The 24,232-nt window shown below is 40.2% G+C and overlaps 1 protein-coding gene across 1 annotated transcript in view; it reads left to right on the top strand.

Moving 5' to 3' along the window:
* The first annotated feature begins 1,203 nt into the window (after window positions 1–1,203).
* Window positions 1,204–24,232, top strand: part of CPD (carboxypeptidase D) — an 87,432-nt gene continuing 64,403 nt past the window's right edge. The window contains exons 1-2 of the mRNA XM_008965175.5: window positions 1,204–2,505; window positions 7,758–8,005. Coding sequence (XP_008963423.2) covers window positions 1,760–2,505; window positions 7,758–8,005 — 994 coding nt within the window. The 5' untranslated portion in view covers window positions 1,204–1,759. The remainder of the gene's footprint in view (window positions 2,506–7,757; window positions 8,006–24,232) is intronic.

Here is a 24,232-nt window from a genome sequence, read left to right as displayed (position 1 = left end):
CTCTTTGTCTCCAGATCCTGTCCACTTTCCTTTCCGAAGGTCTTTCAGATCCATTTCCTTCTTTCCACCTCCACTGGCACTGCCCTCATTCAGAGTCTCATCATGTCTTCCTGGATTGCAGCTTCCTTCCAGGTCTCTCAGCCTCAAGTCTTAGGCCTCCCATTCAATTTCCCGTGTTACTGTCAGAGGAATTTTTCTAAACTAGCTTAAAACCTGTCTGTGGTTCTCCATGGCCTTCCAGATCAAATGTGCTCCCTGAAGACTGGCCTGTGAGCCCCTTCACACCAGTAATCCTGACCCTGCATGCAATTCCCAGAACACAAGGCATTTGTTCTCAAATCCTGCGGCTTTCTTTGCTTGCTTCTCCTCCTGCCTGGGATCCTTCCCATCCTCCATGGTTTCTCTCCTCCTTTCCTCCTCCTCAAGTTCAGATATTTCCCTCACCTGTACCCCCTCTGTTGTAGCATTTATCACAAACTACACTGAATCTCTTGACTGGGCAGAAGAATGAATTGTTTCCCAGCATCTAGCTTTGACATAAAAGTTGCTCAATAAATACTTGACGAATGAATGACCTCTATTAAAGTAGGGTTCAGTCATAGTTCAGGGAAGGGGCCCTGAAATAGCTGGCTCTGAAAGAAGGAAATGCCGGTTATTGCGATTATGTTCTTAGATGGGTAGAATTTCGCATTCGATTAAGGGATAGTTTTGGGTTTCTTCAAGCTAAAGAAACTAAAGCCTATAAAAGCTGATTTAAAAGACCTCTTCTCTAGACTTGATGAAACGCTGTAATTGCCATCTTTGGCTAACACTGAGGAGTTCAGGAATGCCAAGCAAGTGTTTCCAGAAATGTCAAACCTGCTGTTTTAAAATATGTCATTCCAGGGCACAGTTAAATATACAACTTGCTCCGATGAGGTGGGAGAAGTGGGCCGGTGAGCTGTGAAATGAAATCTGCCTAATGAGGGTCGAGACCAGCACACACAGGGACCTATTTGCAGTAAAACAACGTGGGGTGACGCCTAAGAAATAGACAACATTAACACAAAGGGAGCCTACTACGTAGCACATTTCCGCTAGACATAAAAGAGACACCTTTCCAGGCAGCAACTCTAAAAATGAATGCACCGCCTAGTGAGGTGCGAGCCTTCCTCCCCACGAGGCGTCCCGTGCAACCGCACGCGGACAGCGGGGCTCCAGCGGAGGCGGGGCGGATGCGGAGACAAGGCGCCTAGGAGACTGGGCTAAGGCTTTGACTGTCCGAACGAAGATTCTTTCGAACCTATTGATTTTTTCTAGTCTTATGATTCTTTCGAACCTTTTGATTCTTTCCATTCTCGGTTCTAAGCATTAAAGCGCAGCTGAGAAAGGCAGCAACAAAGATGGGAAGGGAACTAGCAGGAGTTCTCAGAGAAAAATGGGTGATAATTTAGGGGAGAAGCCATAAAGAAGAGACTAAGCGAGAAGCGGAGCACACGCAGAAGACGTGTGAGGAGGAGAAGAGAAGAAGAACCTTGGCGAAGGAAGAGAGTGACCAAACTCGTCCCGGACGGGAGGAGGGCAGGCCCGCCCAGAAGGAATCGGCTGCTTTAAGGGAAGCCCCGCCCCCTGGTGGTGACGCTCCAGCAGGCCCGTCCGCGATTGGCTGCGGCCAGAGGGCGGGATGGGGTTGCTAGGCGAGGAGGGGATCCGGCGGGCCCCCGCCGCCCGGAGCGCTGAGCCGCGGGAGCGGAGCCGGGGTTAGCGGCGCTGCTGGAAGATGGCGAGCGGCGGGGACGAGCGGCCGCCCTGGCGGCTAGGGCGGCTCCTGTTGCTCATGTGCCTGCTGCTGCTGGGGAGCTCGGCCCGGGCGGCTCACATCAAGAAGGCGGAGGCGACTACGACAACTACGAGCGCGGGCGCCGAGGCGGCCGAGGGCCAGTTCGACCGCTACTACCACGAAGAGGAGTTGGACTCGGCGCTGAGGGAGGCGGCGGCCGCGGGCCTCCCCGGCCTGGCCCGCCTCTTTAGCATCGGCCGCTCGGTGGAAGGCCGGCCGCTGTGGGTGCTTCGCCTCACCGCCGGCCTGGGGTCGCTAATCCCTGAGGGCGACGCGGGGCCTGACGCTGCCGGGCCCGACGCTGCGGGGCCGCTGCTGCCCGGCCGGCCCCAGGTGAAGCTGGTGGGCAACATGCACGGCGACGAGACCGTGTCGCGCCAGGTGTTGATCTACTTGGCCCGCGAGCTGGCGGCCGGCTACCGCCGCGGGGACCCGCGCCTGGTCCGCCTGCTCAACACCACCGACGTGTACCTGCTGCCCAGCCTCAACCCCGATGGCTTCGAGCGCGCCCGCGAGGGCGACTGTGGCTTCGGCGACGGCGGCCCGTCCGGGGCCAGCGGCCGCGACAATAGTCGCGGCCGCGACCTCAACCGCAGCTTTCCCGACCAGTTTAGCACCGGCGAACCCCCCGCCCTGGACGAGGTGCCCGAGGTGCGCGCCCTCATCGAGTGGATCCGCAGGAACAAGTGAGTGTTGCCTGCCCCCTCCCCGTCCGTGTGAGCCTCCAAGGGCCGAGGCTGGTTCCGGCACCCAGTAGGCGCTCAGACAATGCTGGCATAAGGGGTGGCGGTGGTGAAGGTGAAGGGAGACACCCTGTAACGGGGACAGGGCCCAGGCCGCGTAGCCTCCCGTCCTGCTAATCATCAAAGAATTGCCTCCTAGAGGCTGTCATTTGTTCAAGGGATGGCTGGAGGGGACACTCTTTTCTGACATTTCTGGTCCCTATTCTTACAGGGGCATAGAATATGAGCGAGAAGAGATCTTAAGGATAACCTAGGTCAGCTCACACATTTTATAGATAAGCTGTCAATGTTGTTATCTTATATCAAAAGTACCTAATGTTATAGGCGCTGTGCTAATTTTTTCTGTGACTGCAGTATCTCACTTTATTTTGGCCACAACCTGATGTCATAGACACCATCAGTTTTGCATACGGGGAAATTGAGGGTCAGATTGGTTAACTGATTTACATAGGAGTGTGGCTGGGACTTAGAATTAGGCAATCTGATTCCCGATAGTCCTCTTAGCCACGGAGGGACACTGGAGCCCAAAAATGGCAGATGATATTCCCAGGATCTTCCCCTTGCCTATTTGACAGAAGCTGATTTTTCTCCAATTTTTACCTCTGACTCAGCTTAAGAAGATATGGACTTAGCTGGAGAACTTGCACAGATCTGTGAGCCGCTTCATTTTAGACTCTGAAGGGTTTGTGATGTCATTTGTGCACCTTATTAGCCTGGGCAGAATGGCTAATGGTCACACTTTTAATACACACTTTAAGTGTTATTAAGCATTGCATGAGGTTTAAAAAATTACAAAGTAGAAGAAGGAGGACCTCAAGAAATTAGTATAAAACAAGAGAATGTTATAAATATTTATGAGGTATGTTGGTGTACCCAGTTAAACTTTACAGGAATTGTTCCCACTGGCAAGATGTGTGTGGGCTGCAATAACACGGACCATCTCTGTGGAAGAGGTAGAGCTTGAGCTATCTCCAGAGATGGGCAGGATTTTCAGCAAAAAGGAGAGGAATAAAATAAGAGGGAACTCACTCCAGATGGCATAGTGTCTGAAGTGAGCAGGCATCTCTTCCCCTTTTCTAGCATCAGCTTTTCCCCATTTTTGTATCTTCATAAGGCTTTTGAAGCAATAACTGATCATTCCATCTGGATTAAAAGAAGATTTCTGAGGGACTGCTAAGATAAAGAAGTTTCCCTGCGGGACTTGGAATCGTTTCTTCTACAAGATTTCAGTCATATATAGAAGATCTAGAAAATTCTTGAGTGTTAGGACAGTTCCTGAGTCTTTTCGTCTTCTTTTACTTTACTCCTCTTGATAAGCTCTCTTGTAGATATATAATTTCACATAGACTTTCTGGGAGGATTTTTTTTTCTTTTAAATACGATCGTGTCATCACCTCTGAACATCTGCATAAGAAATATGACTTTAACATACACTTATTGACAGAGCTGTGATGGCCAGGGCTTTTTGGAGATGATACAACAAATGCACCGTTTGCATTGCTTAAATGTTTAAAATGCTCTGTCCTTACACCTTTAAAATGCTGTGATCCTTGCAGGGATGTAAATTCTGTGCCTGGATTTTTCTTTTCAGTATTAGTTGTGCTGTGACCAAATATGAAAATAAGCTTTTTCTTGGTGCAAGTCGCCTTGAGGCTATACAGAGTCATTTTGGTCTGTGGCTGTGGACTACCCTAATCATATCTGTTCTTCAAATATGTAACTCTAATTAATCAAAAGGGAAAGTAGGTGATCATATATGGTAAAGAGTACATCCATCCTAACTCAGTCTTCAAGAATTCACTCAAAATGCGTACTCTGTGCTATTAACCAATAACAAAGGACACTGATATGTGAATAAAATTAAAAACACAAGCACACACACAATTTGATATTGATGCCTAAATATAGTGTCAACTTTATGGATGGGATGTTTTTAAATACTCAAACATTAGTCTGTATGGGAAAACTACCTTTTTCAGTGTATTTTGTGAGGTAAACCATTTGAGTAATTTCTTGATATCCTATTCACCCAGCTATATTCGAATTAGATTTTTGTTGTTATTTCGAATATGTAAAATTTTAAGGCTTAATTTCCTCCAGCTTGGGAAAATTAAGTTTATTTTCTTTGTTTCACTTTATACTTCATCCAATGGATGTTGAGACAAATACTTAAGAAAATATATTTAAAAATTATCATTCAAATGAAGATTTTATAGTTGACCCCTATTTTTTTATAGTTGACCCCTATGCTTCTTTAAGTGAATATACCTGCTTAAATTTTCATAGGTAATTAGCATATAAATGATATTTGGATGTGTTTGTGAAAAGCATTATTACAGTGTTGAGAGTGGGTGCAGATGATTTTTTGGGGGGCTTATGTATACATATCTATGATTGTCTGAATCTTTGAAATTTAGTTTGTCAGATATCAAGTTATCTTAATTTTTTTCAAGTTATCTACAGGGTTACCTGGATAGCGTAATAGAGTTAATTTAGAGATTAACTGTTTAATATTTATAAACTCATTTGTAATATCTCTAATATATTTACCAGCTACTTTAAATCTTATGCAAGGAATGATATGTGATACTGAAGTCAAGTATGAGAAACATTTGAGAGAATTGATTTGAATGGAAACCATAAAGTACCTGTCAAATAAGATTGGAGTTGATTTGCAAAGTTGATTTGACAAAAACTCAAAGCATAATCTTAGAGCCATTGTAGTCACTTTCTCTTGAAATCTTCACTGTAAGAGTGACATTGGTACTTTCAAAACTGTGTAATTACAGTAAGGAAAATCGAAGTGAATTTTATTACTCAAGTAGATTGCAAATATTTCATTGTTCAAAAGTATTTGATTAGGCCATTTTGACAATATTTCTGAGAAGTGTTGGAAGAAATGTTGAACAAAATGAAAAACAGCATTTTGTAGAGAATCTTGGATTTTAAAGTTTTACTTAACATGTGTAATTAAAGTAGCATGCTTTACTTATTTAGAATATTTAATTATCCATTTTATTTTACTAGAATATGAATGCCCAGAGGGTATTTGTTTGTTTGTTTCGCTCACAGATGTATCTATCCCTGGAATGTCCTTTGGGATGTATCTGTCCCTGAAACGTCATTTGGCAAATAGTTGACACTCAAGAAATGTTTGTTGCCGAATGGATTACCTGACCTGCCCCAGCCTTCTTATAACTTTCCCAGAGTCAGTGGGGGAAAAATACTTAAAAATTGTTTTAGAATTACAAACCAGAGAGTAAATTGTTAATACCTTAGCTACAGGGGAGAGGTGGTTAGAGTGGAGTTAGAAAGTTAGAATATTTACTTAGTTTTTGTTTCTGTATCATTCTATTACCCAAGGACTGGCAGTGGAAGTGGGGAGTAGAATGATAGTTTGTAAGGCAGTGTTTCCTTAAACAGGATGCTAGATACCTCCAAAGAAATGAACATTTGTTGAGCAGGGGCTATAAAGTAGTCTTTATGCCAGATTATGTTTCATGTGTGTTATCTTAATTTTCATGACAACTCTGGGAAATGGGTAGCATTAATCCCCATTTTACAAATGAGAGGAAAACTGAGGTTCAGTGAATTTAAAGGCAGTAACTTCTCCTAATTATGTTATATTACTGGTGAGCAACAGATCTGGGAGACGGAATGTTCTTACCCAAATTTGTCTCCAAAGCCTGTGCCATTGCCACTACACCAAATGGCATTCTTCTCTGGTGTCTGGAAGGGTGCTAATTATAATTATATTAGTTTTTAGCTAGTTTCTTTTCATGGTCTATGCTAGTGTTTAATCAGTGTCCTTATTGGCAAAGATCTGTCTTCTGATGAACAGATTTTGTGTTACAAGTAATTTTCATTGTTTGATCTTCTCTGGGATAATACTACTCATCATGCTTAAAATAGTCTTTCAAATTAGACATGATAGGTTTACTTTTTTTTCAAGCATATAGAAAAATCTTATATATCAACCCCCTTTAGAATTTCTGTAGGTCAGTTAATTTCAACAACAGAAAGGCAGAAGCAAGAAAATCCAATTTAAAATGGAAAAAGAAAAGTATTTAATCTCTACTGATAGTAATGGTTTAAGCTGTTATATAAGGGAAAGATGCTTAAATAGGACTTTAGCATTTTTTTTGCCTTTAGGTTTTAGCTTTTACCATAAAAGGAATTCTTCAGTATTTCTATATAGATAAGTTTGACCAAATTGTAAATTGGTTCACTTAAAAGTAGAAGCATTAAAAAAAATGTTTCTTTTACAGGAGCAGCCTTGCCTCCATGTCAATTTATTTTTTTAATGGCCCAATCAGAAACATTGGGCCTTGAAAGAGCTGCTTCTACAGTGATGCAATGGAGGACTAGTCTTTGACATGGTGTATTGTTTTTCTCTGTAAGCAGCTCACTGAATCAGGTTGTTTTCTTTGTTTGTTTTTTTCCTGAATCTTCTCAACTATGGCTTCTCTCTTGAAAATGTGAATTTAGTATATTGTGAAACTGGAGTGAAACACAAAATATCCTTTTAAAAATTAGACTTCCTATCTTAAAAATTCTCTTTGGACGGTAAATGTAAAAAGCATAAAAGTTATTAACCTAACATATATGCAATGAATATTTATATATACCAGCCATATTTTCTGTGGAATTTACGTATTATGAAATACAAGTCGTAGACTGAACTATATGAAATTGTCATTTTTTTAGGTCAAAAAAATGGGTGAGGGCCAGGCATAGTGGCTCATGCCTCTAATCCCAGCATTTTGGGAGGCCTGGCAACATGGCGAGACCCCATCACTACCAAAAAGAAAAGGGTGAATATTGGCAAGCTCAAAGCTCATATAGTTCAACCTAATACATGAATTTGGAATTCCCTAAATAAGACATCTCCTGAAATATTAATTTATACTGTGTTATCCAGCTATTTTTTCAATGAAGGAAAACTCTTTAAAGTTAGTTTAGGTTAACCTGAATTGTTAAAGCTGTTTGAAATCTTAAATTGATAATACTTTCTTTCCATTTTCTTTTTTTGTTGTTGTTAGTCTCCTTATAACAGATAACAGCTGATAGAGTTGTTTTCTAGGTCTCCAAGAGAGATATTGGAGTTTATTTCTAAAAGATTTTGTGGAATTTTTTTAATGCATGGTGTTTTGTGTCCTTTTTTAGTGATACGTGATTTGGTTGTATTTTCAAAGGTTTGTGCTTTCTGGAAATCTGCATGGTGGCTCAGTGGTAGCAAGCTATCCTTTTGATGATTCTCCAGAACATAAGGCCACTGGAATCTATAGCAAAACCTCAGATGATGAAGTATTTAAATACTTGGCAAAAGCTTATGCTTCAAACCACCCCATAATGAAAACTGGTGAGCCTCATTGTCCAGGAGATGAAGACGAGACTTTCAAAGATGGAATCACAAACGGCGCACATTGGTATGATGTGGAAGGTATGCAAAGCATTGAGTTTGCTACATTTTCCCCCTTGTTCGTTGAATTTTGTTATGTGTATTCTGAGCAAAAAAGAAGAAACTTTGTAGAAATCTAACTTTAAAAGATATTTATTTTTATTTTGAAAATTTCAAACCTACAGCAAAATTGAAGGACTACATGAAGACCTATCTGTCCTTCATTTAAATTCACCACTGTTATCTTATCCCAGATGCCTTGCCTCTCCCTCTCTCACTTTTTCACTCTCTACATGCACGTGTATGTGCATGCACACACACACACACACACACACAATCACACAATTTTTTTGCCAAACCATCCAAAAGTAGGTTGCAGATTTCACAACACTTTACCTATAAGTTCCTCAGCATGTATTTCCCAAGTACAGGGACATTTTCCTGTTTAACTATATACTATTACCATAACTGAGAAATCAACGATAATTTAATATTATCGTACCACATGCCATCCGTAACTCAGATTTCCCCCATTACGTCCAAAGTAGCCTTGGTAGCCCCTTTTTATCCAGATCTAGTATCCAATCAAAGTTCAAGCATTGCATTTGGCTCTTGTAAAGAGACCATGCTAATAGTCCTATGGAAAAATTCCATAATCTAGATTGTCACTTTCTTCATGGTAAGATTAGGTCAGGTTTCCCAGCAAGACTATTATATAGATCATGTTGTGCATCATATCAGGAGACCCAGACCCATAACGTCAAGCTGCAAGTGGCCAAGTTGGACAGCTTGATTAACATGATGACCACCAGCAACCAGGTCTCTCCATTTAAATTTAAAATGTATATATTTTTTAAGAGATAGGGTCTCACTCTGTTACCCAGGCTGCAGTGCAATAGTACAATCATAGCTCACTGTAATCACAAGCTCCTGGGCGCAAGCAATACTCCTGCCTCAATCTCCTGAGTAGCTGGAACTATAGATGTGTGCCACCATGCTAGCTAATTTTTAAATTTTTTGTAGAGATGGGGTATCGCTGTGTTGCCGAAGCTGATCTCAAACTCCTGACCTCAAGGGATCCTCCTACCTCAAACTCCCAAAGTGCTGGGATTATAGATGTGAGCCACTTCACCCAGCCCAGATCTCTCCATTTTACATAAAGGCACATTTTCCTTTTGTATTTTAATCTGTGAGGTGATCATGGAATGCTGTTTTTTTTATTTTTATTGTGGTAAAACATATATATATATATAACATGAAATTTGACAGTTTAACTGTTTAAACATTTTTAAGTGTAGAGCTCAGTGGTACTAATTTTCACAATGTTGTGCAACCATCACCACTATTTCTAAAACTTGTTCATCATCCCAAACAGAAACTCGGTAGGCATTAAATAATAATTCCCACTTCCATCTCTATCCCTTACCCCCAGCCATTGGCAACCTCTAATCTACTTTCTATCTCTGTGAATTTGCCCATTTTAGATATTTTATATAACTGGAGTTATACAATATTCTTCCTTTTGCATCTGGCTTATTTTTCTTAACATAACATTCTTAAGGGTGATCCATTTTGTAGCAGGTATCAGAACTTTATTCGTTTTTATGGCTGAATAATATTCCTTGAATGTATATGTTAGTAATACATTTTGTTTATCCATCTATTGATGAGCACTGGGTTGTTTCCACCTTGGCTACTAGGAATAATGCGTAATGAACGTTGGCGTTCAGGTATCTGTATGAGTCCTTATTTTCAATTCGTCTGGATATATACCCAGGAGTAGAATTGCTGGGTCAAATGGTAATTCTATGTTTAGCTTTGACAGACTCTTTTCCATAGTAGATATACCATTTACATTCCCACCAGCAATATATAAGAATTCCAATTTCTTATGAAATGTTATTTTTTAAAGAATTGTTTGTTGTTGTTGTTGTTGTTTTTCAGATGGAATTTTACTCTTGTTGCCCAGGCTGGAGTATAGTGGCATGATCTTGGCTCACTGTAACCTCCGCCTCCTGGCTTCAAGTGATTCTCCAGCCTCAGCCTCCCAAGTAGCTGGGATTACAGGTGCCTGCCACCATGCCCAGCTAATTTTTTGTATTTTTAGTAGAGATAGGGTTTCATCATGTTGGCCAGGCTGGTCTCGAACTCCTGACCTTGAGTGATCTACCCGTCTCAGCCTCCCAAAGTGCTGGAATTATGTATGAGCCACCGTGCCTGGCAAGAATTGTTAATACAAGCTTGAACTGTTTACCTTTTCTCTTTAAATGCTATGAAAACAGCTATTACTCTTTTTAAACTTTAGGTATGCTTTGAATAATAACGTTTTTGTTTTTATGCACAGATGTAGATGTAGAGGGAACTTAGAAGGAATAAGTCAACCAATGGAAATGTCATCAGTGTAAATTTTTTCTTTTCTAGGAGTCTGCCCATGATGAAATGCCTTAGGTCTTCCTTACCTTTTTATTGGCAGTCACATTATAAAGTGTCTTATGACATGTCTCTTAATGTATATTTAAACCTTTGAATTACTCTTTTACTTTTTATATCAAGCCATATGTACCCAAAATGGGTCATAAGTTTGAGAACTTAATACTTTCGTTACTGGATCTTTGGGGTATTGCTTTTCTGGCTGGAAACCTCTGTGCCTGGTGGTGCCTTTGCCCAAGTTCTTGTCCTGCATCCAGGAAGAATGAGGTATGCAGACAAGTGGAGGGTGAGCAAGACAAAGAGGAGCTTTATTGAGCTCAGAGGAGACCGGCAGTGGGCATCTCCTCTCTGTAGGCAGGTCACCCAGTCAAGTGTTCAGCCCTCAGCACAAAGGAGGCCCTGGAGTGGGTGGCCCCTCTCTACAGGCAGGTCATCCTGATGAGTGTTCAGCTTCAGCTTTCAGCAGAGAGGAGCTACCCTCTGGTTGTCCCATCATCTCTCCATCCTCTGCCTTGCTCTGACTGAGCCCAGGGCTTTTATGGACCTCAGAGGGGAGGAAGTGTATGCCGATTGGTTCATGGGCGCCGCGGGCAGCCTGGAAAAGGCACAAGTCCCCACTCCAGTCTATGGGACTGGCAGCCTGGCCCCCAGCCTTCAGGCCCTCCCTGGCCTGAAGGTGGGGCCTCACCAGGGACCCCCTTCCTTATACCCAGGAGCTAGTCTGCCTCTTGCTGCTTTCCATGGCACCCCGGCTGCTCGTGCTAAGGGGCACCTGCAAGCCAGTGCTGAGTCGCCCTCAGTCCCCAACCCTGGTTCCCTCTTCCATGCTTGTCAGTGCCCAGTCCGGTGGGGGCCCAGGCAACAGGGCCCAAGCATGTGCGTACCCCTCCGGGCAGTGACAGTGCGCCGCCTCAGCTCCAACCCCAATCCCGGATAGGAGCAGACGCAAGAACGGGGAGAGGCCAGGCAGCAGGAGCAGGCATCTCCAAGCCTGCAAGGGTAAGGGGGGCCTAGGAGGTCGGGGGACGCAGCTGCTGCCAGCTCCCAGCTCCCGCCGACTCAGTGGAGCATGCAGCCCCAGCCGTGCCCCCTGGGAGCCTGTGGCGGGGTGGCTCCTAATCCTCGCTGGGCCTGGGCCAGTGTCTGGGCCAGGGGCGACATTGCCACAAGCTTCCCTGTTGCCCTGGGGCTAAGGAGTGGCCCGGAGCTGATTGCGGGCCTGGGGCCAGGCTGTCAGGAGTGTCAGGCTGGGAGGTCACCCCACGTGTGGCGGACACTGGGGACTTGGCCCCAAGTGGCCCGCGCAGAGCCTCCTCCCGAGCCCAGGAACCCGGGACCCTCAGTGGGGTGGGCGCAGTGGCTGCACTTCTGGCCAGATCCCCAAAGCTGGAGCCGCTCCTGCTTTCCGCCCCGCCCCCGAAGCACAGCCCCAGCTCCGCATAGGGGTTCCTCTCTGCCTGACTACATTACTCCCCGGCTGTGCTGCTCTGGGCCTGACCCCATTACGACAGCCCCCAGGGCGGGCTCTGGGGGGTGGCAGCGGGCTGTGGGGGGTGGCTGCAGAAGGGGTGGCTGTCCGCCTCTTTCCCGCACCTTCCGGCCTGCTGCTGCTATCACTTTCTAGAATTTTCTGATCCTCCTATAGTTTCTACCAGTGTTTCTTGTATATCAGAAGCATTCAAAAAGAGGTTTGACATACTATTTAGAAGTGAAACCTTCTCCCCATAACAATTAGAGGTGATTTGAAAATCATTAAAAATTTTTTTGTAGATAATGGACTTACTTTAATGTGTAATTTTTACATTTCAGTCCTTGGTAAATATATTTAATAAAACCTAACTTTGAACTGGCGGTTTTGTAATCTAGTCAAGTTGCTTCATTAATTTGAGATGATGTTACTTAAAATAATGGGGTAAATACTTAACTTTGCCTTTTTGGAAAAAGTTGTAAAAGGTTAGAAAGTAATTTCTAACTGACAATTAATTGAGGAAGGTAAATGTATCTCATACTACTTAAAAAATAAATATCCGGCCTCTACAAAACGTAGATGTACTTTGGTATTAAGGCCAGAGATTATTTGGTGAAGCTAGTTATCATCAGATTTTTCTGATTATTCAGACATCTGAAGAAGCTACATTATGCTGCCGTCATTTTTATTTTTATGAGCATCAACTTTTCTCTTGTTTCAGCTGAATGTCGGATATGTCCTATGTTATTTCTACAATAACTGGCTTATTTCTCTTCGTACCTCAGCAAATATTGAGCAGTTTCCCCTTGAAGAGGAGGCTGTGATGGTTTTAGTTTCAACAGGGTGAATTCATTGTGTTTAGTGAGTAAGATGTTGTGAAACCTTGTGACTAGGCATATATTCAAAAAACCCGGATGTCCTGGAGTAATTTTTTTTTTTTTTTGAGACAGAGTCTTGCTGTGTTGCCCAGGCTGGAGTGCAGGCGTGATCTCAGCTCACTGCAACCTCTGCCTCCTGGGTTCAGATGATTCCCGTGCCTCAGCCTCTTGAGCAGCTGGGATTGCAGGTGTGTGCCACCATGCTGGCTAATTTTTTGTATTTTAAGTAGAGACAGGGTTTTACCATGTTGACCAGGCTGGTCTTGAATTCCTGGCCTCAAGTGATCTGCCCACCTTGGCCTCCCAAAGTGCTGGGATTATAAACGGGAGCCACATGCTCAGCCGAGTAATTTTACTGATGTTCTATGTGATATATTTAGGAATTCTAGCTTAAAGAAGTATAGACCTTTAGAGCTGAAAGTGAATATATTGATTTAGTCCAACCCTTTTGTTTTAGAGAAAATCAAGGCCTGAGAGAGGAACTAACTTGTGCAATATAATGTATTCATATAGCAAATATTTACTGAGTTCCTGCCGTGCCACATATACTGTATTAGGTGATGTACCGGTATACAGTGAGAGCAAAACAGAAACAACTCCTGCTCTGAGGAATCAGACAGTATATTAGTAGTGTGGAATCTGGGGTGATTTGGGCCCTAGTGCCTTTGCCTTCGTTGCCAGGGCTGGCCCAGCATATCTAGCTGCCTATGTGGGTGAGCCTTGCTTCACTCAACATGTCTCACAAACCTCCTCAGGATCCATTTAGGAAATGGCTATCCTAATAAGGCTGATGAATAGCCACATCCCCTTCCAAAGCCTCGTTATTGTGAGACCTACTCTGGACTTGTTCATGGAGTAAGATGCCTTTTTTTTTTTTTTGAGATGGAATTTCGCTCTTGTTGCCCAGTGTGGAGTGCAATGGCGCAATCTCAGCTCACTGCAACCTCTGCCTCTTGGGTTCAAGCGATTCTAGTGCCTCAGTCTCCTGAGTAGCTGAGGTTACGGGCATGTACCACCATGCCTGGCTAATTTTTGTATTTTTAGTAGAAACAGGGTTTTACCATGTTGGTCAAGCTGGTCTTGAATTCCAGACCTCAAGTGATCCACCTGCCTCGCCCTCCCAAAGTGCTGGGATTACAGGCCTGAGCTACCGTGCCCGGCCGCCTTTTTTTTTTTTTTTTTTTTTTTTTTTAAATCACAGTGCGCTGATTTGTATGCCATTTGCCTACCGTTCTTTCTTCACAGTTTTGAAGACATTGTAAAAATCATATGATGTTTTGTATGTTTATTCCAAAGCAGATTTAATAAAAACTGAACTGTAGTTTTAGGTCAACTTTTAAGCCATGGCGTGTGCTTGTAGTCGCAGATACTTGGGAGGCCAAGGCGGGAGGATCTTGAGTTCAAGCCCAGCCTGGGCAAAATAATGAGACCCTGTCTCCAAGAAAACAAACAGACAAAAAAGAATTGCCTTCTTTCAAATTATACAATTTAAGGAAGGGCAGGCAACGTATAGTTGAAATTATTTGATCAAAGATCATAGTTTTATGTAACTTTTAGAAGTTTTCTTGGGCAGAACATTGTTATATTTTATTTTCTTGCAGATAGAAGAACAGTAGAAGGCAGTGCAGTGTAGTGGCAAAGAGAGAGCTTTGGAATCCCGTTGCCTTAGGTTGGAATCACAACTCTGCCTTGACTAGCTGTGTGCGTGTGTGTGTGTGTGGTGTGGGTGAGAGACAAATTAATGAATTTCTCTAAGCCTCAATTCCCACTTATATAAAATTAAGATAAATACTATCTACTCACAAGATTAGGAGGCTCAAGTGAGAATGTGTGTAAAGCACTTTAGCCTAGCATCTGGTGCCATGGCTACTTATATCTACTAGAGTTTAAACTTACTCTTGAAGATAGGGACTTTGTTTTATTCCATTTTCTATTTCTAGCACACACAACCATGCCTGGTATATATAAGGTAAATAATAGTCTTTTTGGAATAAATGAATTTTTGCCATCCGAAACATAAATACATAGTTATTTGATCTTTGGATAATCTTTTTTTTTTTTTTTTTTGGAGACAAAAGTCTCACTCTGTCACCCAGGCCGGAGTGAGGTGGCGCAGTCTCGGCTCACTGCAGCCTCTGCCTCCCAGGTTCCAGCGATTCTCCTGCCTCAGCCTTCCAGTTAGCTGGTGTTACAGGCATGCACCACTACACCTGGCTAATTTTTGTATTTTTAGTAGAGATGGGGTTTCACCATGTTGACCAGGCTGGTCTCGAACTCCTGACCTCAGGTGATCTGCTTGCCTCGGCCTCCCAAAGTGCTAGGATTACAGGCATGAGCCACTGCGCCCGGCCTAAAATCTTAGATCTTTAGTTAATCTTATAACAATTTATAAAAATATTCTTCCTAGTTTTGCTCCTACTCTGAGTAAATAAGCTTGCCTTACTGGTAGATCCTAGATCAGTATTACTTGAACTTTTTTTTCTTACTTTTAACCTATAATATGAAATACCTTTTAGTTGTGTATGTACATTTCATATATATGTGTGTACATTAAAAAATTTCATGGAACAATACTTTTACTATACATTCTGGTATTATTTCTTTTAGTTTGTTCTATATCATTCTTTAAAAAATATGTCTGAACCCACTAATATATCTCACAACCCACTAATGCATGATGACCTGCAGTTTGAAAAAACACTATTCTTGATCACCCTGTGGTAGAATTCATTTATTTTCAAATTCTAAGTAGGAACAAAACACCTTACAAGTTGTGTGTGATAACTTATTATTTGGGTTTTTCCTCCCAACTTGTTTATATGTTTCAGTTATTTGCAGTGAGGACTGGGCCACAGATATTTATCTCAGATGTTCTACTTTTAGATTGCTTTCCCTAAAATACGAATGAGTGTTGAGTTAGGAAATTGGTCAGAAATATAGTTGTCAGGCCTATGTATTGCTCATGTGAGTCTATGGATTCTATTATTAATTAGGATAGCTGCCATAAAGCTTTATATTTGTCTTCTTAAGCCACTATAAACTTGAGGCTGAGCCTTTTCAAACTAGTAATTATGATTGTTTTCTCCTCTGGAAGAAGAATAAACTGTTCTTTGGATTTATCAAATTTTCTTCCCTCTCCTTTTATACAATGGACAGAGTTATGAAATGTGGCCAGAAAGCATATAATGTAACCAATTCAGTTTTTTGTGTGAATATCAACTCCTTTTATCATGCAGACAACTATTCTTTCCCCAAACTGGAGGTCAGACTGAGCAGTAGCAGTGTGCTTTAAATATTGAAGTATGTTTGGCTGGAAGTAGATTGTTGATGGAAAAGGAAGAGCATGGGGAAAATAATTACCCACCTGTTTTCAACAATGCTGTTGAAAGTTTAGATTTGGTCCAGAAATGGACCAGAAAGCTTATTTTTGAGGAGTATTTTCTGTGTCATTAAATAGGATATTATGAATTAACCCAATAACACCAGAAAATTGTAATCTAAAACAAAAAGGAATAAGATGAACAGTATGTAACTATAAAAATACAATATCTGATATTAAGAAACAGACAAATCCGTAAATATAGTAGGAAGTTTAAAATAGGCCTCTTTCAGAACTAGTAGGTCATAGAGATCATAACTGTTAGATCACAAAAATGTGAGTAAGGATACAGTGGATTTGAATAACATAAATAAACCAATCTGACCTAATGAACGTGTACAGAATACTGTCCTTATATCTAATTTTCCTGCAGAGTCTGTTTACTAATTTGAGGTGTGGATGACTAAGAAACCAGCTGTCACGCTTAGGGAAGATGCATCTGGTTCTGTTAGCGCTTGTGTTACTTTGTTTTTAAGATTATATATTAAAAACTAAACAACAAAGATACACAGGTAAAATAGGCCCAGGAGCAGTGGAGCACACTTGTAATCCCAGCACTTTGGGAGGCTGAAGTAGGAGGATTGCTTGAGGCCAGGAGTTTAAGACCTGGGCAACTGGTGAGACCTCATCTCTTAAAAAATACAAAAATTAGTGGGGGCATGGTGATGCACCCCTGTAGTCCCAGCTACTTGGGAGGCTGAGGGGCTGAGGCAGCAAGATAGTTTGAGCTCAGGAATGTGAGGCTGCAGTGAGCTATGATTGCACCACTGCACTCCAGCCTTTTTTTTTTTTTTTTTTTTTGACAGGGGAAGACCCGTGTCAAAAAAAAAGAAAAAAAAAAGCTTATAATACAGGGTTCATAGGATCAAGTCTAATACTTCTTAGCATGGGAGCGAAGATCCCACAGTCTGACGCAAGCCTATAAGTTTAGCCTCAGCTCCTACCTCTCCTCTGCCACCGGACTACTTGTCCTTCCCAAATGTGAACCTTCACATGTTAGGCTATCCTCTGTCTGAAATGCTTTTCACCAGTTTAGCTGTAACCTCTTCTGAAACCTCTCCTATAATAACTGTCACTATCCTACCTTCGAGAGCTTTTTGTTTATACAGTACCATCAGTATAATACTTATCCACTTATGTTGTTAATAGTTTTTTTGTTTCCTGTTAGTGTGTGACTTCTTTGATGATAAGGACAGTGTAGTGCTATTCGTTTTGGAGTTATCTTTGTGCAAAATGTATTGGCAGGGAAGAGTCCTAGAGGAGGGAAAACTAGAGAGGTGTTTACAGTCATCTGGGATGAGGTCTCTTTGGAGATAAGGGCTTTACCTAGAGGGCATGTAGGGGAATGAAAAGGGAGTATAAGATACATATATAAGAAATTATGCAAGAAGAACTGCAGAATTGACCATTGTTTAAATAGCAGAACAGAATGTGAAAGAGAGGATGTCAAAGATATGACTTTGAGGATTTTGAGCTTGGATTAGAAAAAATGGGAGTGGGAAAAACTAATTGGATGGTGGGGATTGGGAGACAGCAAGCGAGTGAGCGTGTGTGTGTGTGTGTGTGTGTGTGTGTGTGTGTTCGTTCAGGTGAAAGAGGAGTGAAAACTGGAAATATTAATAGTACTTGATGTACTAGTCACAAGTACCCAATGGGCAGTTAGGGTATAGGTTCTAGAGCTTGGGAGAGAGGTCAAGATGAGAAAGAGATTTAGAAGTTTTGAGACATTTGGAAAGCATATGGCAGTGTAGATGATTTTGAAAATTGAATTAATAGTGTTTTCTGGCATAATTTAATTGCGTGGAGCTAGAAGTTCAACCAGAACATATATATAAATGAACAGATGGGTGCTTTTTTTTTTTTTTTTTTACCTCCAAAGTGAATGCATTTCGTACTGGGATGTTTTCCTTAAGGAATGCCAACAATTCAGATATTAATTCTCAGCCTGATCATATTTTAAAGGTACAGTTGATAATGTGCATTAGTAAAGTGCTTTTGGTCTTACCTGATCTTGCACATTAAAGACCTGGTTGAGGCTTTTTCTTCCCTTTATTTTCTCTTTTAAAATCTGAGTGCTGCCTAATTTAAAAGGAAAGCAAAAAGGTAAAACAATACTCCAAAACAGAATATTTGCTTGGAGTCATGAGTTGGCTTTAGTAAATTGAAGCATAACCTAGTATAAAGACTGACCTTTAGGAGCAGTGCAGTTGTGTACTTTGTAACGTGATAATAGGCCTAAATGAAGAGAACCTAACACTCCTTTAGGATTTGGCCCCCAGTCTTTAGATCTAATGTGTATAAATTGGATGTACTTTTTTCTTTTCCTTTTTTCCTGTTTAACTCAGGTGGTAGAGAATGGGAGAGTACATTTAAAAAAAAAAAAAAGGAAAATACAGTTCAAAGAGCTATGTGGGAGACAGTGTTAACCAAGTTAGACAAAAATGAAAACAGATGTAGGACTGTGTAATTTAGTTTAACTCTGTAGAATCATATCATTAGCAAATATATATTCAGTGGGAGTGGTGAAGGAAATAGATTTTCACAAGATAGGTTGCTCAGAATACAAAGACCAGGTTCAGTTAGTTAAGATTTGATCAATGTGAACTTGAATTTAAAAATTAGGAATTTGGGGAATTTTTTTAAGAGCAACCTCTGATTTTTCCATTCATTTGGCCCAGATTTTCCACCTAAAAATTTTTTACAAACGTTATGCTCATTAGCTTTTAAAAATATCTCAGAAAGTACAAAATTATCACTTAATAACTCACTTATTGCCTATAAAAAATTGTTCAGGAAATTCAAAGTCGTGAGAGAATTTCTCACTATCCTTCAAAGTAGTTTTAATAAAGTAATATCATTAAGCTCCAAGTTGAAATATAGGGTAGAAATTGTCTGTCTATATTCCTAGACTTTAAAATGCTTTTCCTATTTAAAAAAACACATTGTAGTTTCCTTGTAAAAGATTAATAGGGTTCTTGTGTAATGCAGTTTGACACTTTATAGTTGGCCTGCAGAGGCAAGTAAAAAAAAAAACAAAAAAAACTTGCTATGTTTCTTAACACTGAAGCATTGGCTATATTTTTTCTTTTGGCTTTCTGTTTGAGACAGAAGAGTGAATCTTTAGTATCTTTGAATGAAGGATTGAATTTATTAATCTCCCCTCCCCTTAAAAGCTAGATCTTTCTGTGGTGAAAAGAGTGATAAGGGACTTGTTTCCTAATCAAGATGGATTGAGTATCTTAAAACATATGAAGATTAGTTGTGCTACAAATCGATTGAAAGAGTTTAATGGGTATGAGTAGATCACTTGATCAGAAGATTTAGCTACCCATAACAATTAGCATTGGTATTGATCACAATTTGCAGTATTACTAGACAGATTCCTAATGGTTACACTTTGAGTCTTGTTCTTTGATACTGGTAAATGAATGGTAGGTTTCTTTCTTTCCTTTCCTTTCCTTTCATTTCCTCTTCCTTTCTTCCTTTCTTTCCTTCTTTCCTTCCTCTTTCTCTCTCTCTCTCTCTTAATTTTTAGATCTCAGTTTTCATACGTATTCTTTCCTAAAATTAATCTGCCTGAGAAAGATACTTGCTGTGGAGGTTCTATCTCATATTCTCTTCTCCCAATTGACTGAAGACAGGCATACTTTTCTACCCACCTGAATCACGTTATGGTGTATTGCCTTGGAGTTTTACAAACTTCCAGGGCACTAAAACAAAAGGAACAATTTGGTGATTACTTTAATGGTTAAACAGTACCATAAGAGCATCACCCCCAATTTTTCTTTGAAAGATGTATTTTCAGTAATTATTTCTTATATTTACTATTTTATTATTTACCAAAATTTGTAAAAAAAACTATGCCTTTTTGATAAATTGTGTGCTAGTGACTATTGTAATAATTCAATTTAGAGGACACAGAATTAATACTTAGAGCATTACAGTCACTGGAAATTAAGAAAAATTTAAATACACTTACATACTATAGATTGAAGAATTATAGAATGATTGGTGAAAGACTTTCAAGCATGCAGGTATATCACATTCAAATAGCATTCTGTGGAGGAAGTAGAATGGAAAAAAAGTTCAAAGAGAAAAAGAGAAGATGTGGCTGGGTATGGTGGCTCAGGCCTATGATCCTGGCACTTTGGGAGGCCGATGCAGAAGGATTAGTTGAGCTGAGGACTTCAAGACCAGCCTGAGCAACATAGTGAGATATGTCTCTACAAAGAGTAAAAATAAAAAAATTAGCCAGGCATGGTGGTGCACATCTGCAGTCCAGTCTACTCAGGAGGCTAAGGTGGGAGGATCACTTGAGCCTGGAGGGCAAGGCTGCAGTGAGCTGTGACTGCGCCACTGCACTGCAGCTTGGGTGACAGAGCAAGACTCCTGTCTCAAAAAAAAAAAAGAAGTTATAAAATTCCTTAAAGAGGCATGTTCAGGCAACTTTTAAATAGATATTTCTAGAAATCAAATCTCTGGCATTTTTATTTGGATATATTTAAAATAATAATATAAAAGTTTTATTTAAAAAAAACTGGGCATGGTGCAGTGGTTCACACAGTATAATTCCAGCACTTTAAGAGGCCAAGGTGGGAGGATTGCTTGTGCCCAGGAGTTTGAGACCAGCCTGGGCAAAATAGTGAGACACTGTCTCTACAAAAAAAAAAAAGAGAGAAAAATTTACATTATGCAGGATATTCCTTTGTTTACAACTATTTAAACTTAAGATGAAAACTTGTGAATACCAACTTAAAAATTTGTGAAGTGTCGCATATGTTTTCAGTTATTTTAGTATTAACAAACAAATTGAAGATCATTGGTTTATATAACCCACTGAGAGACTAATAGTAGAATAGAACAGAATAATAGAATAGAATAGAATAATAGAATAGAATAATAATAGAATAATAGAAACTCGCTTATTTATGATTGTTAATAAGTAGGATAAACTGCAGATCATTTATACTATTAAAGTGCTTTATTGCTTTGAGGTGTGCCTGTAACTGAATGTTTTACTTCCAAAATTAAAATTTTCTTTGGCTGAATAAAGATATTCTGAAACCTGACATTTCTCCTTTAATCTTTGTTGAGCCAAATGACATATCAACTTAAAAAGATAAGCAAATATATTAACTGAATCTGGCAGTAGCTGCAGCTGTTATTAATGTCAGGCCTATCTACAGATCAGTGGCTGCTCCCTGTTTGGGTGAACTCTAGCTTTGGGTAAGTAGGTTTTGTGTTGAGAAAAAAAAAATTAAGACAACAAACCTGAATCAGCTACTTAGTTAGGATTACTTATTACACAGTCTTTGACATTTGGTTTCAGAAAAATAAATGTTAAGTTTAACATAGATGGCAAATAATGCCTATCTGTGACATCTCACAAAAAATTCTTGAATTATTCATAACTTAATGTCCCCATTTGGTTCCATGTTTTAAAATAATTTTAAAAATAAATTTAAAAATAATTTTAAAAATAAAAAAAATTTTTTTAATAATTAAAAAAAATTCCTAAACCAAAACTTGAAGTTGATGAATAAAGACGTTTTGATATTCTAATGCTAGGATAGTTTATCTTTTTTGTCTTATGAAATAAAAATTAGTTTGCTACTCTTCAGACATTTATGAGTTTGAAGAAGATAAAGGTAGACATCACAACTCATTAATTGCCTTCTGAAAACAGTTCATTATTATAGACTCAGAGGAAACGTGCTTTACTTTTATGAGATTGTATCAAGACAGAGATAAATATTTTATAATATATTTATGTTATTGATTTCAATATAATAACATCGTGGTCAGAGAACACCCTTTGTATGATTTAAGTTCTTTTAAATGTGTTAAGTTTGACCTAGGATATGGTCAGACTTGGTGCATGTTCCATTTGTACTTGAAAAGCATGTGTATTCTGCCATTGTTGGGTGGGGTATAGTATAAATATCATTTATAGATCTAGTTAGTTGATAGTATTATTACATTTTTCTCTATCCTTTGCTGATTGTCTTTTCTGCTGATTACTGAGAGAAGAATGTTGAAATGTGCAACCAAAATTGTGGATTTACCCATTTTTCCTTTTAGTTCTATAAATTTTTGTTTTATATATTTCAAAATTCTGATTGTTACATGCACATCTAGAATTATGTCGTTTTGGTGAATCTACCCTTTTATCATTATGTAATGTCCCTCTTTATCTCTGGCATTTTTCCTTGCTCTGAAGTCTATTTTACCTGATAGTCATATAGCTACTCCATCTTTTGATTTGTGTGTGTATGGTGTATTTTTTTCTTTTCTTTTAACTTACCTATACCATTATATTTAAAGTGAGTTTCTGACCTGGTGCGGTGGCTCATGCCTGTAATCCCAGCACTTTTGGAGGCTGAGGCAGGTGGATCACTTGAGGTCAGGAGTTCGAGACCAGCCTGGCCAAAATGGTGAAACCCCATCTCTAATAAAAATACAAAAATTAGCTGGGCGTGGTGGCAGGCACCTGTAATCCCAGCTACTCGAGAGGCTGAGGCAAGAGAATGCTTAGGAAACCGGGAGGCAGAGGTTACAGTGAGCCGAGATTGTACCACTGCACTCCAACCTGGGTAATAGAGCGAGACTCTGTCTCAAAAAAAAAATAAATAAATAATAAGTAAATAAATTGTGTTTCTTGTAGTTGCATAGAGTTGGGTCTTGTTTTTTAATGAGTTTTACAATTCCTGTCTTTTAGTTGGTGTGTTTGCACCATTTACACTGAATATAATTATTGTTATGTTTGGATTTAGGTCTACTTTCTCATTTTTCAGTTTGCCTCTCTCATTTTAATCCCACTGCTTCCTTTTTCCTGCCTTCTATTGGATTGTGTTTTCAACGATATCTGTTTAGTTGCTCTAGTAAATACAAGTTACTACTTAACTTTTCACAGTTCTACCTAAAATTAATATTTTACTTCAAGAGGAATGTACGAACCTACCCACCATACCCTTTATCCTCCCCTTTTATGTTGTACTTAACTTATATATATATGCTGCACTGAAAACCCTACTAGACAATGTTATAATTTTTACTTTCAACTGTCATACACAGTCTAAGGGACTTAAGGGGAGAAAAATAGCTGATTGTATTTACCATTTCTGTTGCTTTTCATTCATTCCTGAAGTTCTAAGTTTCTCTGTGGTATAACTTCTCTTCTGCCTGAAGAGCCTTCTTTAGCATTTCTTTTAAAGCAAGTATGCTTATAATGGATTATCTTAGTTTTCCATCTCTGAGAATGTGTATTTTACCATCATTCTTTTTTTTTTTTTTTTTTGAGATGGAGTCTTACTCTGTTGCCCAGGCTGGAGTGCATGGCACGATCTCGGCTTACCGCAAGCTTTGCCTCCTGGGTTCACTCCATTCTCCTGCCTCAGCCTCCTGAGTAGCTGGGACTACAGGCACCCGCCAGCACGCCCGGTTAATTTTTTTTTTTTTTTTGTATTTTGTATTTTTAGTGGAGATGGGGTTTCACCGTGTTAGCCAAGATAGTCTTGATCTCCTGACCTCGTGATCCGCCCGTCTCGGCCTCCCAAAGTGCTGGGATTACAGGCGTGAGCCACTGCACCCGGCCTTGCCATCCTTCTTGAAGGACATTTTTATTGGGTATAAAACTTGGGGTTGTGGATTGTAGTTTGTTGTTTTTGCTGTTTGTTTTTTAGAGTGCTTTAATAATTTTGTGCCATTGCCTTCTGGCCTCCATGGCTTCTGCTGAGAAATTCAGTCATTTGAATTTTTCTTCCCCTTTATACGCACATCATTTTTCTATGGCCACTTTCAAGACTATTTTATTGCTGCTGCTGCTGCTTCTGCTTCTGCTTCTGCTGCTGCTTCTTCTCCTTCTCCTCTTTCTTCTTCCTTCTCCTCTTCTTTCTCCTCTTACTCCTCTTCCTCTTCCTCCTCTTCTTCTCTTCCTCTTCTTCCTCCTCTTCCTCTTCTTCCTCCTCTTCCTCTTCTTCTTCCTCCTCCTCTTCTTCCTCTTCCTCCTCTTCCTCTTCTTCTTCCTCATCTTCTTCTTCTTCCTCCTCTTCCTGTTATTATTATTGTGAGACAGAGTTTGGCTGTGTTTCCCAGGCTGGAGTGCAGTGGTGCAG

This window comes from Pan paniscus, chromosome 19 (assembly GCF_029289425.2).
Source record: "Pan paniscus chromosome 19, NHGRI_mPanPan1-v2.0_pri, whole genome shotgun sequence".
Lineage (NCBI taxonomy): Eukaryota > Metazoa > Chordata > Mammalia > Primates > Hominidae > Pan > Pan paniscus.
The sequence above is the reverse complement of the archived record's forward strand: the minus strand, read 5'-3'. Positions and strand labels throughout refer to the sequence as shown.